The sequence below is a fragment of the Anopheles arabiensis genome, chromosome X (genome assembly GCF_016920715.1).
Source record: "Anopheles arabiensis isolate DONGOLA chromosome X, AaraD3, whole genome shotgun sequence".
NCBI classification, from domain to species: domain Eukaryota; kingdom Metazoa; phylum Arthropoda; class Insecta; order Diptera; family Culicidae; genus Anopheles; species Anopheles arabiensis.
In genome coordinates this window covers 8,161,496-8,181,462 of record NC_053519.1, presented here as the reverse complement: position 1 = coordinate 8,181,462, position 19,967 = coordinate 8,161,496, and the positions used below count along the sequence as shown (strand labels likewise).

Sequence of the window (19,967 nt, the reverse complement as noted above, 5' to 3'; positions counted from 1 at the left end):
GACTGTGCTAGACATAACAATCACAAAATCAACCTCAGACTTCTGGTTCACTTAAACAGGAACGGAAATGTGAAAAAGAGAGAAAGTAAAAAACAAAAACCAATCCTATGCAACACAATTTTTGCGTCACCGTCTGTTGGGACAGTTTTGGGAAAGTTGTGTTCGATCCATATGGTTAACATATTTAAAGTTCATGAGGCTATGTGGCTTAACAAACCTGTACATTATTTTTTTGCGTAACGGTTGTAATGTCCTACGAAGTCATTCTGTCCTAATTTCGACACATCTGTCAATTAGCCCACTGGTACACCTTCACAATTGTCTTTAGTGATTAGAAATTATCCGTGGCTAGATGCATCCATTAAATATTATTCGTCTTTTGAATATGAGTTTTCAACACATGTTTTCAATTGGGTTAAACATAGAACGAAACGAAATTATTGCTTTACAGACGATTTCTGTTCTGTAGAGAATCGTCGGGGAACGTCGAGCGGTCACTGAATAAACGATGTGCTGAATGAAATTTGTGCAGCTACTGCAAAATCCAAACATAGCTCAAAACAATTCAGACGTAGTTGAAAACGATTGCTATAGTTAATAATTAAGAATTTATTGTAAAGCTGTAATAATTCATTTAAAATACTTATTCAAGGAATATACTATTTAAGGAACTATATACTTATTTAAGGAATTATTTAAGATCTCCGTTAGTAATTTTCTTATTTTTTGGTAAACTATTTCCTTATCTTATCTTTTTTCTCTTGTTGGCCTGCTCACGATAGAGCACATCGATGTGACATGACCTGGGCAACAATCGTCCTCTAGGATGCTCAGACACCCGATCTCCGACAAGTCTCGCTGCACCTGAATCAGCCATCGAGTTCGCTGTGCTCCCCTGCGTCTCGTGCCGAACTGGGGATCGCTGTGGAACATCCTCTTGGTGAGGCAAGAGTCCGGCATCCTCATGACATGCCCCAGCCATCGTATCCTACAAGTCTTCTTCAGGACTGGTGTCCATAGAGGACCACCGGGCGAATCAATTAACGATATATCTCCCATTACGTGCGATCTCGAAATCTTCTGGATCTCGAGAAGTCGGTGAAGCCCGTATTATGCACAGATTTCCACAACACACTATGGGTGTCCGGATTACACTGCTAATGTCATTGTCCGAAGTAGCGACCGTCCCGAGATAGCAGAGCTCCTTTACTACCTCAACAATTTACACTGCTTCCCAGACGGTTTGAGCCTCCGGTAAGCAGGTACTTCGTCTTCGACGCATTGATTCTTAATCCAATTCTTGCTGCTTCGCGTTTGAGACGGGTGTGTGCCTCACACACCTTGGCTGTCGTCCTGCCGATGATGTCGATGTCATCCCCGAGGCCAAGAAATTGGAGAGACCGGTAGAATATCGTGGCACGGATGTCGTTGTCTAGCACCGCGCTTCGAATGACACCTTTCCAGGGCGATGTTGAAGAGCAGACAGGAGCATCTTTCATCTTGCCTTAGATTTTGATACTCTTACCCCAAGCGACAAAATCGACATGCTTTCTCGCTCTCTCAGGTTTACTGATCTATTGGGTAGAATGAGAAAGCATGTCGATTTTGTTACTTGGGACCTTGCACTGCACACCGTGCATGGTGGCCTCCAACACCCGGATCAACTTCCCAGGGAAGTGCTACCGCTGCATGATGCTCCATAGCTCCTTGCGGTCTGTGGTGTCGTAGGCCGCCTTGAAGTCGATGAACAGGTGGTGCGTTGGGATCTAGCGCTCTCGGCACTTCTGGAGGATCAGCCGTAGAGTAAACATTTGGTCGTTGGTGGATTTGCCTCCAACAAACCCAGCCTGGTAGCTGCTGATGAAAAAAAAAAACTCATTTCCTTACGTATTTAAAATTTGCACGGTGGATTGGATGGTCTTTGTTCAGATGCTTTAAGATGTCAATGTTCAACTTGATTTAGAGGTGAAAAAGTGTTTTGTACGCAGGTCGTAATTTGCCAGATAACCTTAACCGCAACGAAAAACTCATTACAATGGTAATGCAATGTTCGTTTAGTTCTATCGGCAAAAGGAATATTAAGTTGTACCCACTTTTACCCACGGGGCTCCCCTAGGCGACCGGCTGGAGTTCGCCCACCTTTGCCCCATATTATGTTAAAACAAAATTACCCTAATTGCTTTATTTCTCGCGTTTGTCTTCGTCGCTTCGGTCGCTCATCCATTCCGCAGCCCGTAAGGTGTAATGGGGCCAATGCATATCAACTAGTTCTCGCCCGGTCAATGTGTTTATCTGGCTGTAAATGAGGCTATCGTTGCAAGTGGAAAACAATCCCATAGATGGCAACCGGTCCCTTCTATTCTCGGCATTCTTCCCGGTGCTGCGCAATTCTTGGGCCAACAGTAAGGTCAGTAAGGTTTGTTTGGCGAGACGCGCACTTGCACCGTGCTGCAACTAAACGCTCGGTATGCAGCTGGAGGAAAGTGAAATGCTACACCACCCTGCAATTGAACCGGGCAGATTGCTGCGGTCCAGGGGCTCCCGGAGGGCATGGCTGATAGAACATGACTCAAAGTTAGACTTTCGCCTGTTCGCCAGCCGGGCATTAAACGCGGTGTTGTGCCTAGCGCGAGTAGCACCCCGAATCGGTTTGATGTGCTCATGTTGCTCGTGCAGCACGTCTTGGAAGTAGTCAAAGAAGCGGTCCGTATGATGTACGGTTTCGCCTGCTCCTGCTGGAGGCGGAGAAGTTATATTTATTGTTCCGGCCGCACAGCGCTAGTGAAGCTGCAACGACCGCACGGTTTCTGACTATTTTTGTTCTTGCACTATTCTTAACACCCTTCCCCTAAAAGGGGGGTGGGCACGCCGGGAACGGGGGTTCGGGTAGGTCAGTTTATTATAGTTTGGTGTGGTGCAAGCATGAGCAACACCTGCAACGCACTCTCCGAACCAGTTCCTAGAGCCGCGAAAAATCTTTTTTTTTTTATTCTCAGCAGAACACGACTAAAGGGAGAGGGAAAAGCGATTGTTTTACATGTTTTTCCCTAGCGGGCTATTTGTGGGTAAATTGTGCAGTATTTCCTTTTTTTCGCTGCCCATTTTTAAGCCGGCCGTTTGAATTGCTTTATTGAGTAGTGTGCCGAATTTGCAGCTTATGCTACCAGCGCTCGACACAATGCTCCGTGAAAAGCTGCGTGAGGTAGGTCAGTAGGCTGCTACGCGGTTGGTTTATCGGTTTAGTTTTCCCTCCAGCGCTAGACGATTTTGCTCTCCAGCAGTACGCACTGGGTTAGCATTTTGCGCTTTCCGTTTCCTTTTTGCATGATCCAACGGCAACGGCAGTAGTGTGGAATTTCCCGTACGGTTCCCGCACAGACAGTCGCGTTGGGCAAATTAACCCATCTTCCGAACATGCGACTAGGCGGGTGTGTGTGTGTATGTGTTTCCCACTCCCCCCCCCCCCCGGCAGTGTTGAATGTAGATCGCAAGCTAAAAATAATCATAATATCTCTTCCAACCTCGTTCTCGATCTCAACATTTTTCCCTGCCCCACATTTCGCTCTCGGTGCACAGCCGCTCCCGCTCTCGCTATCCCGAACACTCGATCTTTTCTGCGCTCGCTCAGTCCTCTCGCAGATTCTCGTATTTTCACGAGTCTATGAAACTATGAAAATACGCACAAGCGCACAAACACCTACACACGTAACCAACGCACATTTGGGGCAGATTTTCCATCTCCTCCTACGCGCTCTCTTTGGCTTCACTTTGGCGGTTTCGACTTTCGTGTACAAAAAAAAAAACAAACTCGACCGTACCGAGAGCAAATGTGGAGCAAAATTATATTTGTCGCGGACCGGTTGGAGATTTTTAAATGCGTGCAATTTTGTTTTCTTTCATAAACATGTGTGTGTGTGTGTGTGTCTGTTTTTTCTCCCCTGCTACTGTTGCTGCGAGAGCAACCAATACGTGAGAGACAGTTTGGTGGGTTTGTTTTTTGCCGCCACGAATATTTCTCGAAAAAGTGTCGACCGACGACGGCAGCAGGGCACAGGGCAGGAGGTAAGGTGGCAGGAGTGTTAAATTTTTCTCAAACCCACAGAAAATTGGGGCTACCAAAATTTATTTCCCCCGCCGGCACGGCCCCGGACGTCACGCGCGTTGCCCGATAAAGGTGAATGGGCTGTTGACTGTTTGGGGGGAAAATTAATGAATGAATTCAAGCGACCGGGTCCGATGCGACAATGGGACATGTGCACTGTGTGTGTGTGTGTGTGTGTGTGTGTGTTTCGCTTTTTTTATAATACCCTTTTCTTTCTCGTTCTCTCTTTTTCGATCCTTATATATATAGCAAAGCGGGGACAAAAACAAACCCACCCACATACGAGTGACTATGCATGTGTGTCATCACCTGCCTCCGGAATTGCTGTTGCGCATCGGCGGAAAAGCAAAAGCTCTGTACCATTCTGCTTGCGTACAACCAAGGTTCGCTTTGGTCTAGGTTGTCTGGTGCTAAAAGTAGCGAAGCTTCGTTCGGGCGGTTTGCGCGCCTTTAAATGCCAAACTTGTGTGTGTGTGTGGTGTCTGTGCTACACTGACGGTATGAATGAATGATTCGTTGATTGAACAGTAATGCATTATTTCACACACGATTGCAGCTAATTGATAGACAGCGTCAATTGAAGGTACACTAAGCGAGCGAACAATCAGAGGTGAATCATCCAGAGAGTCTGAGCCGGTTGCTTGGGGCTCGAGCTCGAAGGGGACACCGAGCAAAACCTTGTCTCTAAAGCCGTTTTTAATACGCTGCTTACAAATCTACAGAAAGATGTATTACTAACCTACAGACTTAAGAGACTTACATAGGCCATCGGATGACTTTTTTTAAACACATTACTGGAAGTTGTCTCTGCTAGACAGTGCGGGTTTCCCCTCATGGGGTTTGTGTTTTTATCCTGCTCCACAGGGAGTTTATGTAAGCCAGGTATGTGAAACTAGTGGACCGACCTCTGATCGACGTCTTTCTGTGTGGCCCGCGACCGCTTGAGTCTCAAGAAATTTATTTGTAGAAGCATTTCTGCTTCCACAGTAAATGTAAGTCAATTCCGGACACCTGAACTTGGAAGAGATTTCCATCGTCGTTGGGTTTTTTTTTTACCAATTCTCAGATATTTGTCATAAAACACATGTTCGCCGGTTAACCAAGTATGATGCGGATCTGAGCCGACTAACATTCGTTTCCTTCAAAGTCGGCATTCCATCAACTTTGAAGAATGTGGCTCTGTCTCAAAATACTTGCCCAGCTGAAGTTGCGTTTCGTGAATTTACCGATTACCGTTCGCAACGGGGGTTTCAGTTCCCATACCAACCCCACGCAATGCACCAACATCAAGAGCAACCACCGGCGCCACAGTCGCCGCCACTAATCGACGCACAATCACCAATACTCACCTCATCGCCCCCGCATTTTTCGTCCTCATCACCACCAGCATCCCCGACACTGCATTACAACCTACGCAGCCAAACCAACAACCCACCCTAGGCGAACATTTTGCTGCAACGTCTATAACAATACTTACATCAACGCCAGCAACAATACCAACAACAACAACAATAGTAACAACAGCAACTACAACAACAGCTACTACAACTAATTCAACAACATCAATATCAACAGCAGCAGCAGTAATGTGTGCAATGCCTGCCTTTGCGTCTACATCGACTGTTATGGTCCCGTCTACTGTTGTTCCCTTTCTCAGTCATACGCAATCATTCAACAACACTCAATATTTACTATCAAAACATTCGTGGTGTGCGCACCAAAGTCAATGAATTGCGGTTATCTTTATCCGAGTCCCACTACAACATCATCATACTCGCCGAAACCTGGTTGGATGAGAATATTCCATCCTCGCTTCCATTCGACTCTGAGTATACTTCCTTCCTGCTTTATCTTCATCGGTGCAATCTACATACCCCCTTCTCTCGCCAAAAATCAAAATACGCTCAGTGCACTTGATGCAACGATCGATAGTATAGTGACGACGATGAAAAAACATGATCGTATGCTGCTTTTTAGAGACATTAATCGAGCGGATATTTCATGGATACACGACACAACACATCAGTATTTTCGTGCACAAGTTTCCCCTACATCCGTTGATGCGTCTTTCGACATTATTCGTTTTTATAACTTGCGTCAGCTCAGCGGCATTTTAAATTATCGGAATGTTCAATTAGACCTAATTTTCTACTACTCTCCTCATGACAACTACGCGTCTCAGTGTCAGTGTTTCCTTCATTAGCGGCTTCTCCTCTATTACCTGAAGATCAGCATCACCCAGCATTAGAATTGTGTACTTCTATTAATCACACATCCGTTAATCAGTTGTCGGCGTCAATTCAATGAACATTACCGGGATTTTAATTTCTAATTTTATGTTCCGGCTCTTTGTTATTTTTTCTAATTATGTCTTTTTTTATTCTTAATTTCTTTTTTGTTTTAAATATTTTCTTCTTATCCGCTGCTTATTTTCCTTTCACTATGGATTTCCATTCTGTTACATCCTTTTCTATTTCCTCTTAGTTTAATTAAGTTACAGTTAGTTTAGTACCAATAGGGCCAACTAGGTTTTTAAGCAATTATATGTTCAACCCTTGAGGCAGACATATTGAAGCTAATAAATGAAATGAAATGAAATGAAATGAAATGAAACACTCTTTCGGCATATTGTTTTGCAAAAGGTCGAATCCCTCTTTAGGTATGGTTGCAGCTAAGAACATTATAATTTTGCAAAACGTTTACAAATCAACTGAAATCAGAGCTATCAGCACAAACACGTGTCATTTTTTACAGGATGTTAGGACGAATAATTTCAAGCTTTCCATGAGGCAGCACTAAGGTGACAAGATAGGCAACATGTGAGCACCTGATTTCAGTTGCCATAATAAAAGGGAGGGATCTATGGAGATTGACAGGAAGGAAGTAATGGTTGCTAAGGACTTGTATAACACCTTGCACTCCCCGACTGTCAAATGAAGTGTCTTGATGGAACTTGACGAACCGACCTGTAGTAATCGACTTTGGACAGTATTAAAAGTAAGAATTCACTGTTTCTACCGCACGTAAATGCTGTTTACAAATACAATTTTTACAATAATGGCACAAAACTATGCACATTTTGGAAGTATCAAAGGGCTATGGCAAACTGAAAATAATCTGCCACAGTTTACTTTTATTTTTTTTTCTTTATTTTACATCAATGTTTTAATCATAGTAACGTAACTGTTATCCCAAAATGGAATCAAAGAACTACTAATTATTGTATATATTGTATCATATAATATCATTTAAAAACTGGTCTGCCCTCATAGTCAAATGAGTTTGACACCGCTGGTGTGAACCTTTAATCACAGTTTCACAGTTTAAGATATTTTTTTTTTAATTTCTGGTTTTTATTGCAATCAACCAACAATTCATAAAACGATTTTTTGTGCAGGGTCTCAAAACTTTTATTTTCAAAAACTCTAATTAGACTCGATCTGATTCGTATAGATCTATTTGATATTTGAAATTTGAAATTTCTAGTTTTTCAGTTTTCATTGGACTAGTTTTTCATTGGTAACTTTTGAGACGGCGCAATAAGTAAAGGGACGAACTAGAATAGATAGAAAACAATTTTATACTACTACACGCATTGAGTGTAGTTCGAGCAAAGCGGAAGCAAAGCAGACGTTTACTTCCTGTTGCAAGAACCACACCACAAGATCGTCGTAGCACTCTCCCCTGTGTTTGTGCACAGCTACAAATCGCAGAACACATTTTATGCTGAGTTAGCATAAAATGTGCCATACCCGATGGAGCAGCTATCACCAGGATGTACCCGAGATGGAGTCTCGGCAAACTTCTAGTGTCGATACTTGGAGTCACGCTGGTCCCGTGCGTTCAGCACTTTATCCATGGCATTCGTCTAAGACAGACGTGTCAAACATACGGCCCGTGGATAAGACAAAAAAAAAACGGTAGTGATAATCTTCGTGTAGTGGGTGTAAACCAAAGACTAAAACAAATTAATATTTGTCCATAATAAATGATGGAAGAAACATGCAGATGGGCATCTGGGCATTTACTCATTAATTATTTAAACCATTCGAAGCAATGAAAAATATTCTCCTCAATCACCGTATCCTTCTGAGTGTTGGGTAAAGTTTCTTTTAAATTTTAATCTTTTTTTTTTTTGAATAGTTCAAATATTGAAATACTCAAGCCGCAACCCAATACAAGTTTGACATCACTGGGTTAGGATGCGGTGGACGGTGATGTCAACGCCACAGAAGCTGTATGTAGTGGTGGTATGAATTTCACTAAAGAGGTATGGGGGAGCCGATCAGAGGTCGTGATAGCACTCTCTGATTTTGTTGTGACAGATGATCGTCTCGCCATGGTAACCAACACATGTCTAGAAAGTAATGCAGAGTGCAACACGAACGAGGTAGAACAGGCCCAACTATGTGGAGAAGTGAAGTTTACCGGAGTATGGCGTTGATACCGACAGAGAAAGAGCGCACAATCCACCCTCGGGCAACGCCGTGACTGATGTAAAGCGGTCCATGATAGGGAACGTCCCGTGCATTCTACGACTAGCTATCGACGGGTAAACTAGCGCACTTCATCGAGCTGTACAGTGGTGTCCCGATCAGGCGCATAGTGAAGTGAATACGCATAGTTGTGTTTTACGATACTTTTTGGAATCCGCCTCCCTGGTGCGTAAGTTGTTTAAAGTGTTTGAAGCTCTACAGCATAACGGGCGCATACGGAGACGAACATGGACGAGATGGACGGGGCGATACAACCATCGTTTGAAGTGACGGAATGCTATGTGCAGGACGTTAACAGTGTGAGCCCGGACATAGCCGGGGAGCTGTATGGCCCTTGGCATCATGACTTCCCGGATCTTGCCGCATTGCTGGAAAGTATCGAAATTTCGGAAAGCGAACGCGCCACGAACGTAGTGCCGGATCCTTCTGCGGCCAACGGCAGCCCGCCAGTGGCAGCCGGTGCAGCCTACAACACGCCGGCAATCGAGCAACCGGCCGGCATGCCGATGGTAATGTACGATGCCTATGGGACAGATTTTACCTTCGTGAATGAGTTCGGTAGCAGTGGCGCGCCGATGATGTCCACGCCGGCGCAACTGCCTGCAGGAATGCTGCAGGCACCCGTTGCTGATGATGCTGGCGGATATAGTTTCAATCAGGCTCCGCACGCGCTATACCAGATGCTGTCGGACCCGGCGCCGATGTCACCGATGTCCCCGATGTCGTCCCAGATGCCACCGCCGATACCACCGTTGCCGCCGATGCCGCCGATGACGCCAATGCCGCCGATGTCGCCAATATCACCGCTGTTTTCACCGCCGATGTCGCCTATGCCGCTGATGCCACCGATGCTGGCGATGCGGCCCCAGATGCCACCGCCGATGCCGCCGATGCCGCGGATGTCGCCGATGTCGCCGATGCCACCGCAGCCACCGCCCATATATTTTAATCGCGACGGGAACGGGTGGGCAGATGGGGCTGTATGTGTGAACCTTCAGTGCCGTCGAAATTAAATTTAAGTGTTAAGTAAAGTTGGTGCTTCTTCGCCGGTCCCGTTGCTTGCTCACAAAGTGAACAAGTGGCGTTTTGTCGCCTGTCGTCAGCACTGCGTGTGAGATGCCAATTGTATCCGTTTATTTTTTTGTTTGTGCTCTGTCTTTTTGCGCAGTGACAAGAATGACTTTTTTTTTCAATAAAACAGTAGTAATAGAGTATCAATTAAAAACTTTATTTTTATTGCAAACGATATTTGACTGATTGAGAAAACTCACCTATTATTGATTGGATTCGTCCACCCGTAATCGCTTTATTTGCATAAACTGTCGGTTCCAGACCAAGGTCGAATCCGTAACAGGTTCAGGTACGAGTTCCAGGAACGGTATGCGTATTTCAGGACCGGTATGGATTCGTGAGCGGTTCCAGGACCAGTTTAGGTTCAGTAACAATTACAGGACCGGTACGAGTTCATGATAGGTTCCAGGAACGTTATGGCTACATGATCGTGACAGGATCGGTATGGGTTCTCGATCAGTTCCAAGATCGGTATGTGTTCATAATCAGTTGTAGGACCGGAAGGTACGGTTCCAGGATCGGTTTACATTCAAAATCAGTACCAGGACAGGAATGTGTTCATCATCAGTTCCAGGACCCGTATGGGTTCAAGAGCTGTTGCAGGACCGGAATGGGTCAGGGTACAGCTCCAGTATCGGTATAGGTTCACGATCAATTCCAGTACCGGTATAGGTTCATGATCAGTTCCAAGTCCGGTATGAGTTCATGATCAGTTCCAGAACCGGTATGGCTTCATGATCGATTCCAGGACCGGTATGGGTCCATGATCGGTTCCTGGATAGGTTTGGGTTCATGATCCGTTCCAGGATCTTTATTATTCATTGAAGGTTTAAGAGCAGTTCCAGAACTGGTATGGGTTAATAATCAGTTTCTGGACCGGTATGAGTTGATGAACAGTTCAAGGACCGATATGGGTTCATGATCAGATCCAGGATCGGTTAGGGTTCACTAATGGTTCCCGGACCTGTATGAGTTCATGAGCGGTTCCAGAACCGATGTGGGTTCATGATTGGTTCCAGGACCAGAATGGCTTTAACACGATGTCTTCCTCGCTCTCTCGCAGTGTTTTGAGTCAGCACGATACGCATGGCTAGAGAGCGATGAGAGCGACAAATTCGCTCTTGTTTCATTGCAATAAGCGGCGTAGTACATGTTGTTCACGTTCTTGCATTCCTAGCTCATTTGTTTTAAAGAGAATCATTGAGCATCAGATTGAAAGCAGAAGAGAAATGTAATCCTTCATCCTGATACGGGTGACCGGATTGGGTTGATGAACAGTTCTAGGTCCAAATCATGAGCAGTTCCAGGACAGATATGGGTACAGTACAGGATCGGTATCAGAACCGGTATGAGATTATGATCAGTCCCTGAACCAAAATAAGTAATTTGATTTTGATCTTAGGTCTTTCAAGAGGATGTCATCAGATGCTGATCAGAAGTGATCCTTTCGCACCTCGACTGTGAGTGAACCGTTATGTTACCTTAGTAGCCAAATCCTTTTTGTTTTACCTAGTATTATCTTTGTGAACACCCATGCACCAGGCTGTCTTTGTTTGTAATCGAAAATAAGGTATCAGGCGTAATCAAAAAGCTACATCCCGTGTACGACGGCCCACTTAATATGATTTTGAACATTTTGACCCTGAAAATGGGTTGCAATACACACCCTTTTGCGCTTCCCGTGTAGATGCAGCCTTAGCAATTGTATAGTTCCCTCGTCGATGATGAGGATGATGACGCAAATACGCATTTATGGCTCTCTCGTTCGTGTGCTCGTTAACACATTGCACGCTGCAACTCTTCGTCTCGTACATCAGCCAGCCTCAGTAAAAACAATCAGCAGCGGGATTGAAACAGCGAGGAAGAGAGAGAGAGAGAAAGAAAGAGAGAGAGAGAAAGAGAGATAGATAGATAGATAGAGAGAGAGAGAGAGAGAGAGAGAGAGAGAGAGAGCGAAAGCATACGACTGAATCGGCATTAACTCACAGTTTGAGACGATAATGAACGATTGAATGACTCGATCAAAAGATCCTAATTTAATTGAACCAGAACTGAGCCGATCTTCAGAAAGATCCGTTGTTATCATGATTAGTTTGGACTCCAAAATTCCTCAACTAGGACACCGAAGGCGAAAAAGAAAAAGGAAGAGAAAGCAAAACCCACTCGTGTCTTCACTTGGTAGAACTTCACACCTTTCGGATAGAAAACAAACACTCTACAATTGTCATTTAAAACGTGCGATAATTTTATTAGCGCTTTTCTTTACACATAGTTGCACAGTTGCGCTGTTGCGTCCGGTCGCTACCACACACCGCGCACAGGTGCTCACAACTGCAACGTCTCGTGCTGCAGATCCATCAGCATGGTGTAAGCTTCAATCGCGCTGACCTCTTTGTTGACGTATCTCAGCAGTATGAAGTCGTGCCGGGTTTTGTAGAAACTCTGCACGTCCGGATCCTCCAGCTGTTCCAGCAAGTAGTCGACCAGGCTCGAAAGCTGCATGATATCGTACGGGCCAATGTCTAGCGGTGGTACACTGCCCTCGGCTATGGACACACCTGCGACTGGCTGCGGCCCGGCTCCAGCCGCTTCCGGTTCCGGCTCTGGCATCATCTGGCCCTGCGCATGCTCTCCCGGTCCCGGCTCAGCCGACGAGCCGGCCCCCGACTGCTGCTCCGCCACGGCCGGCTCCACCGCCTGCTCCTCCATCTCGCGGTCCTGCTCGCCCGCGCCCTGCATCAGCAATGCCTCGCCCGCCTCGGACGATTCCTCCGACGACTCGTTGTTCTCGTCCGAATCTTGGGCCCCGCCCGGATGGTCCTCCTCCTCGAACGGCGGCCAAAGCTGGCCCTCGTGGCCCTCCAAGTACAGCTCGTTCGAATCGTCTGGTTGGATGCACATGCTTACGCTGTCAGTATCTGACTAACGGCAAACGGCGACAAAGGAATAGCTCATGTACGGAACACTCATGTACATCCTGCCCCGTAATTGTGTGCGACAAGGGGTAGCCAACACTCAGCGTTGTCACGCCAACTCACGCAACTCGGTTGATTTCGCGCTCTCTCTCTCTCTCCCTCTATTTCTTTATGTGTTTCAGTATTGTACACACAGACATACGACGCGTTTGGTCCTCCCTGCAGGGATGGAGGGGGTGCAGATGACCGGATGGTTTACTCCGTCTCACTCTCCGGAGCACACGGAGTTTACACGCGAAAAAGGAGTAGTGGTGCCGCAAATGACGAGCTTTATGTGGTGTATTCTTTTTTCTGTTTTTGCAACCATCTCGGACGCGCCCTCCGTCCCTTTCACTATTTGCGGGGGTTGCGATTTTCTAAGTATAGTTGGCTCTTCCTTCAACCCTTTGCGAACGCCCGGCACCAAGCCACCCTGCGAATGTGCGACAATGAAGCGCTTTGCACGTCATTCGAGGCCATTAGAATCAACGGCATCAACACAACGGTCAAACGGTGACAAAGGGTCACAGTGTAGGGGTTTCGCAAACTACGATTGTAATAAAATCTCAGTTTCGTTTATTGCAAGCTTTTGGTTGTCCGTACCTTTCGTTTTGTATGATGTGTGTCTTGATTCATCCCGCCAGCCTCGCGAAAGAGTGAGAACTCTCCAAAGGTGTAATAATAATGATCACTAATTATGATAATTTTCGATGTATGCTTCTCAGAAATTAACGATGCGTTTTAATTGAGCGTTGTTTGCACTGCACTAATAAATTGTCTCGGCCTCACTTTGGGCTGATTCGTTTCATACGTAGCGTTAGCCTCATCGGCGTTAATGAAGACATACGAAAGAAATTGTTAAGAAAAAGGCCACAGCAAATACCTACCCCAGCGGAATTGTCTGAGCTAAAGGGAAAGGAAAGAAGAGTTTTTATTTTTGGCAGAAAACGCTGAAGAGGCAAATGGAAAGGATGGCAAGCGAAAAACAGCGCAGCGCTTAAACCTCAAAGAAGGAGGCAGAGCAAGGCAGGAAAACTGCGTCCACTGCTCGCCGGAAAGGAAGATCTTCTCTCTTATAAAGCGCCAAATCGGGGACTTTCTTTTTATTTTATTATGTTTATTACACCATGCATGTGCCTCCAGTATGAGGCATTTGGGGCAGTTCTTTAATGCCATGTAACAGCATCGGAATACCGTCCGCATATGGTGTTAAGGAAAGTACTTGGCTAGCTTGATGCGCAAAATCATATCTATATCCAGAAAATCTTAAAAATCTAAGCAAACCAATTTAGTTTTTAAATTGGTGTTTTACAATAACATCACTAATAATAGCATATTACTGAACACTATTACTAGTCTATTTCAACACCATGCAGGTCATGATTCGGAAGCTACGGAAGCTGAGGAATGGACAGTACCCGGCGTTAATATTTCTCTGAGATTTTTCAAGAGTTCCTTAGTCACCTTAGTTTTTTTCCACGATCATAGATTATAGTGTTTTGCAAAAATCAATTTCAAGAATTGTGGGTTCGGGGGTGATCCAAATCCAAATGAAGTTTCAAGATCGTTTCCAGAATTGGGTGTGAAATCATTTACAAAATCAATTTGCAAATTGGATCATCAATTTCAGAATCCGTATGTGAGCGGGATCAAATGAAGGGCTTGTATGGGTTCCTGGACCGGTATGGAATCTGGATCAGTTCCAGATGTTGTGTAACTTAATTACTTACTTTAAGTCCCGGTACAAGTGTCAGATTGGGTACGGGTTATGCAGGAGGTCCAAGACATGGGTTTGAGAAGAGTACCAGGATCGGTATGTGCTCTGGTGATCAATATCACTTAATATGCCAATTGGATTTACTTAACACTTGAGAATTCCGATGTCCTAAAAAAACTGCTGTTCTCTGGCGCGCATCAATAGGCTATTAAATATTGCCAGAATTATACTGCGAAACCCTGTGACCGGACCAAATGAACTACACCCCACAAATTGCACTGTGTAGTTACTGCAATAGAACAATCATTTGCTCTCTCGATCGCATCAATCCCAATGGCAGGCTGTTAGCACCTCAAAAAGAGGAATCATTTGACACGCCCGGGGTGTGATGTTTCGTTCGTTTTCCAGCTTTCTTGCTTTCTTCACGCGTTCGGCTTTCTTTCCGCTTGCTGACACACCCCGTCCAATGTCAAAACCATGGTGCGGCCAGAAGGCTGTAACAAAGCGCAAGTCCCGAAAACCACTTGCACCGTACGAAAAGCCACAGCAAAGAAAGGAACAAGCGAGGATCAATTTGTTTTCGTCCGTTCACCGCTTCGCTTTACAGCACCATGGGTGCGGAGGGGTTGTTCTTGGTTTTTCTTCTCTCCTTCCTTCTTCGCTGGTTGCATTGGCTTTCACACCCCCGGCACTCACAGTGCCTAATTTGTTTGGTGAGGCCGTAATTGGCCCTCGTAATCGCTGCTGACGCGCTGCTTTGATTGTGCGCTGTGTGATGTGGCCGCGTTGCAGTAACTGCCGCAGGGAATGCAGCGGTAGTGGTATGGGCGGAGCAATACCAATAAGTGAAGAATGTGGTGTCAAAATGCTCGCTAGGCGGCTCGGGAATGCACAGCTGCTTGGTTTTTGCTTGTTATTGTGACTTTTCCAACAACGGTTGTAAATGCAACCAAATGTTCATTGAAATATATAAGCTGCCTTCAGCAAAAACAATCCAACAATTGCTTCTTACATTAGCCTTACACGTGGGCGCATAGCTACCGAGGCTAGCATAATAATTCACATTTCGCACACATTGAGTCATGCATCCAACAAAGGGCATACAACCACAGCTTCGAATGGATCGACAGCTTTGCAATGATTCATTGTTGGGGAGTTGTTAGCTGCTGCGTGCTGCATCATGCTTGTGCTTGTAAGAGATATGTTTGAGTTCTCCAAGATTCTTTGTTCTCCCGAAACGGATCAACAATAGTATTAGCTTTAAAATAGTCTCAAACAAAGAAGTTCGGATGTTCTGCTCCAAGTTTCAATGCAAAGCACTGTGTTTTCACACACACATACACAGAGCCTGGAATAAAATGCATGTACAATCCTTCCTGAGGAGTCTTTCGTTTCGGTCGGGCACTGCTGGATTGCTCAATCGTTGTGATTGTGTTTGTTTTCTGGCTTCTCGCGCAAACGCACGCGTTTCAGCTGCCCGGCTGCATCACTCTCACGCCCGCCGGTTGGCTGGCAGCTCTCCGTGCTCCTTCATCAGCAAGCCCTCGTTCGCGGGTTCGCCCGTGGCTGCTTACCAAGTGCGACCTCAGTAGCGTTCGAGCCGCCATTCTCGTGTGTACTGTTCTATCTCCAGCGCGAGCGAAACGTTCTCCCGTCCAGCCAATTGCACAAGCAGCCCAGGGTGAAGGAAGCTTGGTGATTTGCGCCGTTGTGATTGTACCAGTACGCCAGTGCGCCAGTGAAAGTGTTTGGGGACCGGTTGCCGCCTCGTGACGATTTTCCCTCGAACGACGATGATGCTTGCCGACGAGATGCACTACGAGACGAAGGGCCGCGTGCGCATCAACACCGTCCGCGCCGACTTTGGCTTTCTGCGGCGCGAGATGAGCCTGCAGGAGATGGTCCAGTTCGTGCAGGAGCATCTGGACCTGCCGCCCGAGAAGGTCGAGCGGATGCAGTGGAACACGTACAACCACCAGCTGTACGTGCGGCTGGGCAACTGGATGGAGGCGCAGCGCCTGGTCGCGAACCACACCAACCGGCACCGCTACCCGCCGCTCGAGGCGGGCGACCGCCGCATCACCCTCACGCTCGTCGACCAGCCGACCGACGTGACGCTGTACGACCTGTCCGAGCTGGTCACCGTGGACCAGGTGCTGCACGCGATCGAGCCGTACGGCGTGGTGTACAGCATCGGCCGGAACGTCTGGGGCACCGGGACCTCGTTCGTGGGCATCCTGAGCGGCCACTGGACCGTCTGCATGGTGATGAAGCGGCCCGTCCCATCCCAGCTGTGCGTCGGCCGGGAGATCACGCACGTATCCTATCCGGGCCAGTGGATACACCGTCGCCCGAGCGCCTGGCAGCGGCTGCAGCTGCTGGCTGGCCGCACCTACCGTGTGCTGCGCGGTTCCGTCCGTCGCTAGGGTTGCGGCGAGGCAGTGCAACGGTGGAGCTAAGAAGGACGACGCGCACACACGCGCACAGCTGTTATTATCAATGTATTGCGCGGCCCAGGACACGACGATGAACGATGCCGGCTATGCTTATTTCATTTGTTTTTCTCCATTGATATTAACATTAAATTTTTTTTTTATATACATTTCACATTCTACTGAAATATTTTATGTATTTCAATTATTACTCATGAAACATTTCAAAGATTGTACTAACACCATTTTTTGTAATTTTACATTTTTTTGTACTAATCCATTATTTCGGTAAATAAAAACAATGTTCTGCAGAACAACGAAACAATGTTTTATTCTGTTATTGGATCGAGTTGCTTCAAACGAAATCGATGAGGTCAGTCTGGTTTGAATTGGGTTGCTTGTGCTTTCCTCCCGTACGTGGTCGCGGTTTGCGATTTCGCTTCGACGCTTTCGTGTGGTGAGTCAGTTTTTACGATCCTTTATTTACCATCATTTGCTGTTTGTTTCGCTCGGCTCGGACCCGTGCAAGGGAGCACACAGTCAACCCGGGAGAAAAATAGTTGGCCCAATTGTTGGTCTCATTACCATGACCAAGAACAGTGCATTGACACTTATAACAAAGGTATGGTATTTACCAGCTTAAATCTATTTCACTTAATGCTGAATACTTTATGCTTTTCAACTCGATTTTCCCAATACCATTGGTTAAATATGTTTTATAAATAAATATTATTTGTTTTTGCTTTGTTAAAATTATTCGTATTTGGTTTGATGAGCTCTTGAAATGTTGGTGTCATACATAATGCGTCTTTGACTAAGGTAAATCGTCCAATTCTAGCTATAGCACCAATTATGCCTACAACGAACAATATTTTTGCTCTAAAGCAGTCAGTTTGCTTACTACGGATTGATTTTTTAAAATTTCAAATATGACCATTTTAACACATATTTGCTTCATTAGTTCCGTGCTGGCCGCTTCCATTTGTTAAGTATCCGCTTTTAAGCAGCATTGCAGGATATTATTGATGTCCAAGAATTTTAATTTATTTTAAAATTCTATAGACCCGTCCTTTAGTGTAACGAAATGTTTTAGTGTCATACGAGACTGCATTACGTCTAATTTAAGGAACACATAATTCATAAGACATTAGTTGTAACTGTGTATGTAGGCCATGGAGGCTCGATACCATAATAATAATAAATAAATATTAGCGATTTTCAAGCACCTAAACATAATTTTGTCTTAAAATAATCATTTTCTTGTAAAATGTTATGCAACATGTAATAGTTCCTTATCAAAATCTACCGAATTTATACATGGAAAATGTACATTTTTCCGTACGTCCTTAATTAGTACAACCAATCCTCAGTGTACCAAATATCGCAGTATACCATGGATGCTTTGTTTGCAACTGTCGTTTTGGTCGCAGTGCGTAGTTTAGAAGTGAGCGAATTGGGTTTCTCGTTGTTATTTTCGCAATCTAAACTGCTAATATGTGTTTTAAGCTTTATTTACTTGTAAAGTGTAAATAATCAAAATAATGTCTTGAAAGTTGAAAGTCTTGAAGAAAGTTTCATACGAAATAAAGCGAAATCTGAACGCCGCTCGTCTTGCCGATTACCGAGTGCGCTCTTGATCTTCCCTGATCGATAGATAGGGCATGGTTTGGCCAGAAGTATCTTCAAGATAGTTAAATAATGGCTAAACATTCATTATTTATACCAGCTGTGTCAAACTCATTCCATCACAGGTCCGCAAGTACAAACTTTCAGTAATTCGCGGGCCGCGAAGATGAGAATAAAAAAAACCCCTTATTTCATATAAAATACTGTTTACGATAATTATTAACCTCTTAAACAAATCCTCTTTTTATACAACTCGCTTCAAATGGAACTGGAATCGTTTCCAAATGTTCTGGTGGTATCTTAATTTCTTATGAGAAGAACCCGTTTTTTATTAATAATTTTGTTAAATTATGATAATTTTATCCGACGCAGATTCGTGGTGTGTGAACCCAAAAAGATTGGCAAATATTTTTTGTGATACTTGAAGGGAAATGATTCACGAATTAAGGTATGGACTGTGTGAGCCAATCTATTAATAGGCTATGTATTGCAGGACATAGGCGTTTCGTTTATTTTAATTTATTTTAAAATTTTTATCTAAATTCTATTTTCTTAAGTGTAATGATTTCATTTTGGTTTTGGTTTTTGGTGAGGTTGGAAAGTACAATAATAATGTGGGATGCAAATAATTTCAATTTGGCTACAAACGCTTTCGATAATTCGTACATATTGGATATTAACTGATTTTTATGGTGGCATGGTTATGAAAAAAACGGAAGTGGCTCCAATCGAACATCAAAGATACAGCGCCTACCACAACTATATGGACAGTCGTTTTTCGCGATTTGCGGAAAATCCATACGAGATAGCTAAAAACAGTGAATGTATGAGTTGTACTATTTTACATCTTCGTATATTTTTTCAATTTTTTTTAACACGTTCTTACACGGCTTATGACGAAAAAACAAATTAATGGTCGTATCATAACTATAAAGACACAAAACAGGTTTTATGTACTAACTAACGCATTTAAAAATCGTTCAAAAATATAAATAAGATATGCTAGAAAGGTTCTAAAGAAATATATTTTTGGACGATTTTTGAAAAGTGTTTTTATAACTTATTTTCAGGTTTTATAAGTGTTATAAGAGTTATTATCAAAATATACTTTGATATATTTTTTATATATTTATTTCTTTTTATTCTAGTTTTAAAAATGCAAACCAAAGTACGTAAAAAGATTTTTAAAAATTATTTTGAAACTGCCATGAGAACCTTATCAATTTCGTGAACAACGGTTCAAAAGAGATCCGATCAAACAAAAGTGATACAAAACCCTCACAAACGTTTTTTAAGCAGAATCTAAATATTTGCTGCTGTTACATACATAGTTAAGGAATGTAATCCTAGTCTGATATTTTTTTCCTCCCCCCACCCACTTCACCATCGATGTTCTCTTAGACCGCCACAAAGTCGCTGGAAGCCGTCTGCTTGTAGAGTTTAGTCGTGAATTTGTTAGGTAGTTTATGAGCTTAAATAAGGACTGGTTGAATTAGTAATGTGGTATTTACATGTATTAGATAAATAATTTTAATACCGGTGAGAATATGTGTAAAGAGTATTATGGTA

General features: G+C 44.4%; 1 protein-coding gene across 1 annotated transcript; it reads left to right on the top strand.

Annotated features, from left to right (window-relative positions):
- The first annotated feature begins 8,825 nt into the window (after positions 1-8,825).
- LOC120905549 (vegetative cell wall protein gp1-like) lies at positions 8,826-9,611 on the top strand. The gene has a single exon (XM_040316436.1). The coding sequence runs from the start codon at positions 8,826-8,828 to the stop codon at positions 9,609-9,611; it is 786 nt and encodes a 261-aa protein (XP_040172370.1).
- The last annotated feature ends 10,356 nt before the right edge of the window (positions 9,612-19,967 follow it).

What these genes read in the sequence shown, in the direction of transcription:
- LOC120905549 (XM_040316436.1), top strand. Translation starts at nt 8,826, where the DNA reads ATGGACGAGATGGACGGGGCGATACAACCATCGTTTGAAGTGACGGAA.